Source organism: Olea europaea, chromosome 6, assembly GCF_002742605.1.
Source record: "Olea europaea var. sylvestris chromosome 6, O_europaea_v1, whole genome shotgun sequence".
In the NCBI taxonomy this organism is placed as follows: Eukaryota; Viridiplantae; Streptophyta; class Magnoliopsida; order Lamiales; family Oleaceae; genus Olea; species Olea europaea.
In genome coordinates, this window is record NC_036242.1 from 17,923,071 (window position 1) to 17,934,854 (window position 11,784).

Here is an 11,784-nt window from a genome sequence, read left to right on the forward strand (position 1 = left end):
ACAAAGCTGCTATGCAATGAGCCACGTAAATTGCTTTTGTTGTATTATAATGATCTAAAATATGGCGCCCACTTGAATTTGCAATTGCAAGACGAGTTCTCGTAAAATGGTGATGCAGTAAATCACGTTCTGAAGGGAATACGCTATGGTAGGGCCGAGCCAAACCCTTTCTCGTAAATGGTGATGCAGCAATTCACGTCCTAAAGGGTATATGCTGTGATAGGGGTGACAATCGGCCGGCTTGACTCAGCTCGGCCCCATCTACTCACGAGCTTAGCTCGTCAAAGTGACTCGTTCAAGCACGAGTGCTCGAGGGTCGAGCTCGGCTCGTGCTCACAAGCCAAGCCCATGAGCTCAAATTTTTTTTCTATTTTATTCCCATTTTTTTACGAGCCACTCACCCTTGGGCTAGCCAAGTGGGTTTGGCTCGCCTAGCGAGGAGTCCCGCTCCGCTCATGGTTGTCCAAATACGAGCTCGAGCCGTCTTTGTACGAGCGCTCGGCTCAATCAATTGTGTTTCCAAGTGTGACTTGCAAAAATCAATTGTGTTTCCACATCTGCACCTAACTTATGTTTGGTGGATGATTAGAAGGTATAACCTTGTCAAGATATTTCAAAGAATGAATACCTGAAGTGGTAAACCACAACACCACCTCAAACTTTGTCATGATAAGAGAATTTTTCAAATAAAACAGTTCATCTGAGAATAAAATTATCCTAACAAAGCCACAGCAGTGATCAAATTATACAAGAATTGTTAACACATACAGAAAACTGATCAAGATTCTAGACTTATCTCTTTGCAAAATCCTCCATAATAAATGTCAATAACCTCAAACCATGAATGAATCCAGACTACAGACCTGAACACCACTTATAAAACCAGCATGATTTCGCATACCGCCTTGAACAATTGTGAAGTTATAAAAGCCTACGTAGTCCAAATAAACCAAACTTCAAGATATAACCACTTAAAAGAGCTATACAAGAAAAAACGTCAGCCAAACAAAAAATGAGTAACCTACTAGAAGATGGTTATCCAAACATCGCTTAACAATTGAACTTTATTGCTATAAAGCAGAATAACGTCTCTGGCAGTAGTATTACATGTCCACTGACATCCATGGAACTATGACGAAATGCACCGCGCATCTCAACACATTCTAATAATCATCCATCTACAATACAAGGAAAAAATTTTCTTAAGGGAAGTAGCTGAAATAGTAACTAGTTTAGCCAATGACGGCTAAAAGTCACACAAGAAGCAAACAAACATCATCACGTTTCCAAGTCCAAGTTATGATCTCTTATAAAAGAAAATACAAAAAAAAAAATTCATCTAAAGGAAAAGGGGGAGAATTTGGAAATCTTCAATCCGAAAGTCAGCCAATGAGCAGTAATCACAACCCTAAACAGAGAAAAGCTGGAGTCAAAAGGTCATACAAAGAAAGTTGGTAATGCTAGCAAATGCAAAATTTCTAAATTATTTAAGTACCATAAGACGCAGCTTCAGTGACAGAGAACAACATTGCATGAATATATAGCTAACACACAAAGGATTCTCCACTTGCTTTTCAAAAAATTACTTTGCAACTGAAAGTAACTTATCCAATATTGGCTCCTCAAGGAGCTCAAACATTTAATAAAGTTGTGAACAACCCACGAACCTCAAACATCATTTTTATTGTGAAACTCATCTAGCTATGTTCATCAAAACTTAACATTCTTATTAAAATACAAGGACAGCAGAGTAATTGATAGTATCTTCTCTGGAGTTCATTCAAGACTCTACTTATCCGGCATTCTCCTATAGCCCATGTAAATAAAACTTCGCTCGAACCATCCAATAGTCATCATACATCATCATTGAAATCTGGGTGAATACCACAAATTAGCATGATTTTTATATGATTAAACTAGTAATGTAGTTAAATAGGTATACTTGACAAACTCAAAAAGGTTGACCATGTTACCCAGATAATATGATCCACAATTAAGCAACAGTTCGAGAATTCTTTAGAATCTCAATCCCAATTTCAAAATTCATATAGATATGCTCTTGAAAATATGTATGATATCAAAATGACTAAACAACTAATATGAACAATTTATAGAAAATAGAAAAGATCATCATAAATGATGACATTGAAGCATGTAAGACACCTGACCCTCAATACTATTCCCTCTAATATGCCACTTGTTCCCTTACTCTCCCAGAAAAACAACTCTACAGGGGCACATTTGTATTCAGTGTTATAGATAGCATCCTTATATTTCCCTATGCACAAATATGATTTTTGACTTTTGGAATCCCAATCAGTGATCGAGTAATAATCCATTGACTGTGACTATGAAAAAAAAATGATTTAGCAACCAATTTAATCTATAAAAAGCGTGGAAACTATTAAGAGTTTACCCCAAGTTTCATAGATTGAGCTACTTCAATACCCAAGTTTTAGCTTAAAATAACCTTAAAAGAAGATGGATTAACATTGAGCTTTCACCTAGCAATCAGTCTTTCTTAATATTATAATATAACATTTATAATTTTTGTTTTCCAGGATTTGTAGGTAGCGTAGTGAGATAGACATTTAAATAATTTCTTCCAAACTGAAAGTTGTCGTTTTAAAAGGGCAAGGTCTCCATGGAATCTAGACAAACTAAGGGATTGAGAATCATCAAATCAAGTTGTTTATGCTTTAAACCCTTGAAACTGGATACTTTTGACTTCTATTTAATTATAAATACAAAAAAAGTTCTGTAGAGCATCTATGTCTGGAAATACCCAAAGTTCTTCACCCCTTATCCGTCCTATAACCACACTCCTTTAGATCACTAATAACCCAGTATTTTCTCAAATCTCAGCTAAAAATCCTACAAACCTTAATCCTAAAATCCGTGCTGTAGCCCTGGATCACGAACAAAAAATTACTTTCTAGATGAAGCAAACTCAAAACAACGATGTTCAACCATATAACTTCTCAACTCGTATCAACAAAGTTTATTAGTAGATATATTTTTAAATGGAGGTTCAACCACCCTTAATCTTGGATAAGATAAGACATAAAATGCTTCATTATCTCCATCAGATAGAAAAAAGATATCACTTCACCTCCTTTTATGATCTTCATCTAGTCCTCTCTCGCCCTACAAGATGAGAAAAAAATACACCTCTTTTACTTTGAGAGGGATGTGAAAACCGAAATAAGATGACACAAAATTTGAGAGAATATGAGGTAGGTTTCGGAGGAGCAATGTCAAGTAAGCAGATTGATGCCATTAGTTATGCAATGCTCTATGACTGGCTAGTGCAAAATATGTCTCCACTTCCTTTTTTCCTTGAAGATCACAAAAGACCAATCTAAAACCCCAAAACTAGTAAGAAGCACAAATATATTCCTAGATACCAGCCGCCTCACTCAAATGCCTTTCACATCCTATCTAGTAATTCAAACCTATTGTGGATCAAGGATTTAAAAAAAAAAAAAGGAAAAAAAAAGGAAAAAAAAAAAGAAAAGAAAAAAAGAAATCCTAACTTAAGGTTATGGATAACAAAATCCACACAATCACACCGATTGTCCACTTTGTCTAAATCAGATGCAAATATCGAACGTAAATTTAACTTACGATAAGAAAGACGTGCATACAAACAATTTCATATACGTATCTTTAAAAACTTAATATACCTTCGAGGGTCCAAGCGTGGCAGCGAGGAGCAACAGATAGCATGGAAGTGAGCAATGCAGAGGCAGTTGCAGTGTGGTACGGTAGCATCGATACTGCGCTAACGCTTCTCAACTCCACTGGTGACCTAGCACACATACGTATATGGAAAAATATATGAATGGTGAAAAAGTAATTCACATTGAAATATTTAATGAATTCTGTCTGAATAACCTGAAAATACGAGCGGTGATGGGGCTTTGAGATGAGGTGCGAAAAGGAGAGCTAGCGGCTTTGGGCTTGGCTCCAGCCGAGAACCTAGAAGCGGCGCTTCGGGCGGATGTGGTGGCGGAACGAAGGCACGACCTAGCAGCGACAGCGGCCATTGTGAAACAGTGTGGGTATAGATCTTGTGTGCCGATGACAAATGTAGGGTTTTGTTGGGGTTTTCGAGTAGGGCCAATGATTCCTTCATTTTCCTTTTCTTTTACTCTTTCCATTTTCAAGAAAAGAAAATCTTTATTTTTTATTTCGTTTTCTTTTATGAAGTGGTGTTTACATGGTGACAAGTGAAGTGCCATAAGCAAATTCTTTTTCAAAAAAAAAATAAAAAATAAATAAAAATAAAAAATAATATTTAGCCTATTTGTTATTTCCTAAGATTGTGCTTCATATATTTAGGTGTCAAAATGAAGTTGGGCAAACCGGGCAACCGGACCCTCACGGACTCGCACCCAGATGGACTCGCCTCGTGGGATGGCCTATCGAATTTTAAGTGATTTGTCTGTTTTGATACCACTACTTTAAAAAGAATAAAATGGTAACAACAATTTAATCGATATAAAGTTTGTGAGCAAAATTATTAAAAAGGATTACCTTAAAAAAAAAAAAAAAAAAAAAAAAAAAAAAAAAAAAAAAAAAAAAAAAAAAAAAAAAAAAAAAAAAAAAAAAAAAAAAAAAAAAAAAAAAAAAAAAAAAAAAAAAAAAGTGCCTCAGTCCCATTTTGCTTGATTGAATAAGTCAAATTAAGTCAGAAATTCTTGAACCGTAAACATAATCTGTGCTTATAATTTATGTCTAGTTGTCTTTCATTCACATACCACTAAACTATATTGGCAATTGTTTATTATAAGTTGAATTTGATCAACTTTGATCAATTATTTGAGCGGATCTAGTTAGTCGTATACGAATATATTTTACTCAACGAGTAGCTTAACCAAGTATACTTAGCCCATGTTCGAATCACATTTCATTACATTCAATTTTTTCTTTCTCTTATTTTCAACAACACAATCTTCCATAAAATAATGTTATACGTAAATCGAAATTTTTTTTTCTTTTTCAACCACCCATTTTCCTTTCCAAAAAATAGGGGCCAAACGAGGGTTTAGTTTCTCAAAACCAATTTCTAAATGAGAAATTAAGGTCGAGGCAAGTCACTTGAACATGGAAATTGGAGTTGGATAAATTGAGCGTATCAAGTAACGAAATAATTATTGTTCACCTAGATTTCAATTTTCAAGTTAGCCACAGAAGGCCTCTTACATGGTCATGTGTCTTTGAACATTCGTGCATCAGTCTCGGAGGCACAGTTGAAAGAAAGATGCATCGACCATCAAGGATTCCCTAAGAAACAGAGTGTGTAGATCCCGTAACTCACTAAAATCATGATGGGAGACTTCGACCAGTAATAGGTCTAAAGGCCTCGATTTGGCCTCGAAGATTAATGGAAACCTCAATGCGAGTTCTAACAGAATCAACTGCAATTTAGTGCAGAAAAACCATGCGTGCAAATAATGAATTATTGGACAAGCATTATGAAGTAAAAATTCAACAAGCTTTACAAAGGAGACTTAATCATGACTTCCAACATCATGATGAATGAATATCAACTTATGAAAATGACTAAAATGTCCCTAAGCACTCTAAAATTCTAAAGATCGTAAGATTATCTTCTCTGAAAAAACCTTCACATTAAAAGAAGCATATGTGGTCGGACCTCTTGAAATTTAACATGATATCTTCGATTGAGAATATTTTTCAATTGAAAGAAATCTAGAATCTCTATCTTTTCTTTATTGTGCAAACAATTGCCATCCAAAACACACGAAAATCTCCAAAAAGAGGGAAACGCTGTCGAAATTTGGTTGTAGAAAATTATTGTTGGCTTATAATATTATTTATTTTGCGAGGTCAACAGTTTGGTGAAGAAATAATACTAAATGCACAAAGGAAAAATCCTATATAAATTGGGGGAGAGAAAATTATCATTGGCTTTAAAAAATATTTTATGTGCTTGAGGTCAACAATCTAGTACCGTTTGTGGTAAAACTCAATAAAACCACAAGGGAAAAACACGTGAGGAAAAAGAAACTTTCAGAAATATGAATGGAAATGGAACAAATATGGATGAGAAACTGAGCAGTAGTTTTGCCATCTCAACGAAAAGGAATGTTTGGAGAAGAAGTTAGGGCTTATTTCATTCGGTCAATTTTTCATGGAAAATTTTCACCTTTTTCGTTGTTTAAATGTAAAAGTTCTCCGGCAATTCATTTTCTTCCCCTTCCTCCCGTGACCCATTTTCCTTGGTTTTGTAGAAAACCAATTCCCATAAGTTTGGTGGGAAATCAATTTTCTACCTTTTTTTAATTTTAATTTTTTTGGGCAATGGAAACAAATTTTATCCACCATTGTAACAAATTATATCCCTTTAGTTGACAATTTTCATGGAAAACAAAGTCAAACGAACACCAAAATATCCAAAATTTCAATATTTTTCAGGTGAAAAATTATACCGATCAAATACATTTAACTAACAATTTCTAGTAAAACAAGTTTTAGACAATTTAATTCTTTAAAATTTATTTTCTTTCCATTCAAATTTCATTCTTGCAATCAAACGGACTATTATAAGCCAAAACTGGTGGTCATGCTAACTTAAAAGGTAGCAAATATGGATACCAATATATAATATATTGATGATAAGTGGATAAAATGCACTTATTGAAGGCCTTAAAATGATGATATTTAGTTGCTTTTCAGATGAATTATGGTCTAAATCATTGCTTTTAGTGTTGAATAGGTAAAATTTAATGAGGGTACAAGAAACCTGGAAGAAAAGCAAGATCCAAAGTTTAGGGACCAAAATGTAAATACTCAAAAAGTAATATCGGACCTCATGATGAAGATTCAAGAGAGCTTGGAGTGAATTGGATAAAGAAAGACATTAAAGGGATGAAATATAATCAAAGTATGATCACACATCAAGTTTCAACCGAAAAAATTTATGAACCATTTTCAGACTAATATTGTGACCCATTTTTTACATAGAATATGCTTGAATTTGAAAATAGTATCTAAATCAAAGTTGTAGCCCTTTAAGTCATCTTTCCAAAGCATCTTGAGTTGTCTTAATTGGATATCGAAAGAAAAATTTATGATAAAAAGATTGAATGATGTGCAGTGCAATTGAAGCTGACGACAGTGCCCATGTGCTATGTTTTTTTATTTTTGTTCTGAAAGTCAACAATCAGGCGCCCAATCGCAGTGCCCAGAACTCGCTGCCGTCAAATATGGTTTTCAAGTGAAATTCATCTTTTCTAAAGCCCAACTCAACTAAAACTCTTCTAAGATTTGAATAAGACATAAATACAACCCTAGAGAAAAGCATTGAAGAGGGATTTCACACTTTTAGAGACAATAAACACTACTGGATAATCAAAAGAGGAATTTAAAGAAGGAAAACATCAAGTAATTGAAAGCTTGGCACATTGATTGGAAGAGGAAAGAGATCTTGGTGCAAGAATTCTAATTTTTCTTCTACATCTTTACTACAAATCTGGTTATGTATTCTAAGACAATTTATTATTTTTCTTCTTTCGTTATGAATAGTTAAATTCATTGACAGTGCGAATAATGTAACCAATTGGGATCATTTATATTTTTTATTAAGATTCTGGATTTTTATTTTTCCATGTGTTGATTTTACTATGGATTGAATGTATTAAATTACTTGATCACTAATTTGAATCCTTTACGAATATAGATATGAGTTTAGGATTTAGACCATGTAGTCAAATTCGGTTCATTGGCATAAAGAGTAAAGATACATGTACTAATTATTGCGGTCATAATTGAATTCCTTAGACAAAGAACTTGTTTAATTAAGTTAAATTTGCATAGAGCTATGGAACTTAATTAGTTAAATATGTTCAATGAGAACTCGAGGGGGTAAATTGAATATAATAGGAGAATTTGATCGAACATTACATTAGATGTGAATCTTAATTTAAGATGTAAAGGTGACTAATAGATAAAGTTATTTTGCCCCTAACATTCATCACTATTTGATTTTCAAACCAATCGTGCGTGCATCCATCCATTTATTTTCTTGTATTTATATTAAAATCCAAATCCTACAAGTTTTTATCTCATCAAATAATGGTTAAAGAAAAATTGAATTAAGTGCTAAAGTATAGTTCTCGTGAGATCGACAATCCGGACTCTTAGGTCCACTTACTATTTGTCACTGTCCGTACACTTGTGAAAATAAAATTGACAACAATCAATGACGAAAATGCAATCACAAGGTAATTCTTGAGGCAATTCCACCTCTTAGAGATAAGGAAATGGAAGAGAATCCGAAGACTCGTTAAGAAGCTAGCGTGAATCGCATTACTACCAATTGTCATGTAGGGGAGCTAAGCAACGAAAGCAGAGACCTTACAAGATCATAGATCTTTTTGATAAATTGGGAATTGTCGAAGTAGGCTTTCCAATAGGAGGGAGGCAAGAGCAGAAATTGAAGGAAGCACAACGGACATGTAGTCTGACTTTAAAAGCTTTAATATCAAGCTAGAGGGCTTTGAGGCCATGATCATGCAATTGAGGTAAAGGGATGGAAGATTAAATCTTATCAAGTATTGTAGGTACCATCATGAGTATGACTATGATACCTCCAAGTGTAGAAATGCGAAAGAAGATATGGAAATTATTATAGTAGAGAGGAAATAATCGATCGATGTGAGGTTCAACTTCTTGTAAGGACATAGGTGGTTAGAGAAATAGAAATTTCGTAAAAGATACTATGAGGAAAACACTCATATAGAGGAATGAATCCTCTAGGGACATTAATATCAGATTGTTGGGGGGGGGGGGGTCATTGAGCCGAATTCACAATCTCCCAGGATATAGAAGAATGAGGTGATCTTCACAGAGAGAAGTCATATTTCATTACATGTCCAGCAATAATGCCCATTCCAAATGAGAAGAAATTGATGGATATAAAAGTATTCAAGTGCTCAAACATTCAATATACTTCAACATATTATATAGCATCGACACTTACTCTATGTTTAAGAATTCAATTTTGTCAATAATGTTGAAAATTTAAACTTTATAAAATTAGAAACTTTAGAACTTGAAAACCTAAATTCCTTTATTGCCAAGATCCTCCATGTCAAATCACTAAGAAAATTAATTAATGCCGAACATACCTTAATTCCTGATTCTTTATTACTGGATTTTGATTTCAAATCTTGAATCTTGAATACTAGCTTTTTTATTCTTGAATTCTTGTTCTTGATTTTGGCTTTTTGCTCCACAATTTTGACTCTTGAATTCCTTCTTCTTGATTCTTAATTGTAGATTGTATGTTCTTGATTGTAGGTTTTTGGATCTTCCTTTTCACCATGCTTTCTCTTGTATTCTTGTATTGATGGGATGACACAAAAAATGTGAAGTTGCATATGCATTGGGGACCATAACCATATATAAAGTTTACAAATGTATTTCGTCCATCATGAAATACAATTATAAACGAATTTGATCTCTACACATATAATTCAGCCCACACTTTATTTATATGTCCTAAGCCAACAATTAATTCTTTATTAAATCACTTTAGTTTTGGGCTTAACTTTAAGATAACCTTATACGCAATTAATTAATATGTTGGCCCACATGACAAATTAAAATTTTTTCAATAATCTCCCACTTGGGCATATATGTTACCTGATAAATGTGTATAACCTTATGAAATCAAAACTTTTGCTATCATAATCATAAGTATGTCCGACCAATCCCGTCCATCAATTATGTCAATATAGAATTAAAGCAGTCTTCGTTACCAATATCATAACCAAACCCTCAATGGTCACGTATATCAATACAATCAAATGACATAGATCAAGTGTGGATGTGTAGCATGAAAATCACATGCAATATAATCCAAACATGCCTAATTCCAACTGGTCCTACCTTATTCTTTAATTAGATCAACCATAAATTTTAATTATAGTTGAATTGAATTGAATTGAATACTTTATTTCTGAAATAAACCTAATATCCATTTACAGAATTATGTGTCTTAAACAGTCAACATTCAAATACAAACTCCCACTAAATAAGCATGTAATCTCTTTTACGCAACACTTATGTGAGCAGTATGCTCATGAAAGACCTGAGGTGATAGCTCCTTAGTAAGCAGATCCGCAATTATAGAGTTTGTCCTAATTATTTCCTAAAAATCTGAACACTCTGAATTATTTCCTTAATAACTAGATACTTGATGTCTATAATTTTTGACATTGTTAAGTTCCTGTTAGAATACAAGACTATTATTGTCACGGATAACTAAAGTGGTCTTTCAAATTCATCCAAAATATGCAATCTAGTGATGAAATTTCGCAGTCATATTCCATGATTAGAATCAGAATATCCAATGATCTCCAATTGATCTTGTTTTCCTGAATGTGAGCACGTGATCTTTAGTTCTTTGTAAATACCGAATAGGCTGCTTTCCAAATATCCATCCCATAGTTATTTAAATATTTGCCCAGTATTCAACTAATGAATGCCATATTCAGATGTACGCAAACACTAGCATACATCAAACTTCCAACTACTGAAGCAGAGAGAACCTTGGAGCATTAATTAAGACTAAATATGTCTCCATTAGTAATAAGAGTATTACCTAGTTTATGTACTCGCCATTACAAATCCTTTAAGAATTTTATCGATATAGCTCTTTTCTAATAATCCAAAAATACTCCAAGAACGATCCTACTATATTTAAATTTTTGAAATAAAAGAGGCATCACCAATATCTTTATTTCAAAATTTCATCTATAGAATTGATTTCGTGCAATAAGCTTATATCATTGCAAGTAAATAGCATGTCATCGACATACAATACTTAAAAAGTATGCTTACTCTCACTATATTTGTGGTATACACAATCATCAACTGTATTTATTTTAAATCCAAATGAAATAATTATTTGATGAAATTTGTAATATTATTGATGAGAAATCTACTTAAACCCGTAGATGGATTTATTTAATTTGTAAACCATCAGATGTAGCTCAAGATCAAAATATGTCACAATTGCCATAATAGTCCTAAAAGATTCTTTTGTAGAAATCGCAGAAAAAACTCTCTTTAAAGTCAATGCATTCATTTTGAGTAAAGCCATTTACGATGAAGCTTATATCTCTTTACATCACCCTTCGAATCTCTCTTGGTTTTAAACATCTATTTACAACCAATGAGTTTCCCACCTTCAGGAAATAGGCTGAGTTCCCAAACATCATTGTTACTCATGAACTTTATCTCTTTATATATGACATCAATCTTTTCTTACGAATTATTCCTTTGCATTACAAGATGAAAGTTGATTGATTAGATCTTCTTCCATCAATACAATACCATCCTTATTTTCTTGAAGAAAGACTATAAAATTATCTGAATTATCTTTCTCTTCTCTTTTGAGGATTTCCTTAACGTCATTTGTTCTTGAGGCTGTTGAGTTTATTGTTTTGAAACAATCTTTTGATTGTGTATGGGAGATTTTGTAATATTATCTTGTTCGAAAATTACTTCTTGAACATGATTTGGAGCAAGAATTTGTCTCTAGTTTTGATCATTGTCAATTGCAACATAAGAGATACATGTATATTCTTCTTCGAATACAAAATTCTGAATTTTAAAACATTATCTCCTCTACAAACTCTACATCCTCAAGGAATTTGGACATTTTCCATCTCGAAAATTGACCTAAAAGTGGGATCTTTAAAATTTGTAACCCCTAAACAATTGTTTTACTTGGAACTTTATTAATAA

The 11,784-nt window shown here is 33.2% G+C and overlaps 1 protein-coding gene across 6 annotated transcripts; it reads right to left on the reverse strand.

Annotated features, from left to right (window-relative positions):
- Window positions 1-771: 771 nt before the first annotated feature.
- Window positions 772-4,207, reverse strand: LOC111396045 (protein NUCLEAR FUSION DEFECTIVE 6, chloroplastic/mitochondrial-like). 6 transcript variants are annotated; one of them, XM_023022306.1, is made up of 4 exons: window positions 3,898-4,207; window positions 3,687-3,811; window positions 3,113-3,147; window positions 772-1,178 (listed from the first exon to the last, which is right to left on the reverse strand). In XM_023022306.1, exons 1-3 carry the CDS (start codon window positions 4,161-4,163, stop codon window positions 3,128-3,130), a joined length of 411 nt encoding a protein of 136 aa, XP_022878074.1. In that variant the 5' UTR covers window positions 4,164-4,207; the 3' UTR covers window positions 772-1,178; window positions 3,113-3,127. The 6 variants fall into 6 exon arrangements, with proteins under 6 accessions (XP_022878074.1, XP_022878072.1, XP_022878078.1 ...); XM_023022304.1 differs by having other exon boundaries at window positions 772-1,408; XM_023022307.1 differs by lacking the exon at window positions 772-1,178 and adding an exon at window positions 1,514-1,873.
- Between the last annotated feature and the right edge of the window lie 7,577 nt (window positions 4,208-11,784).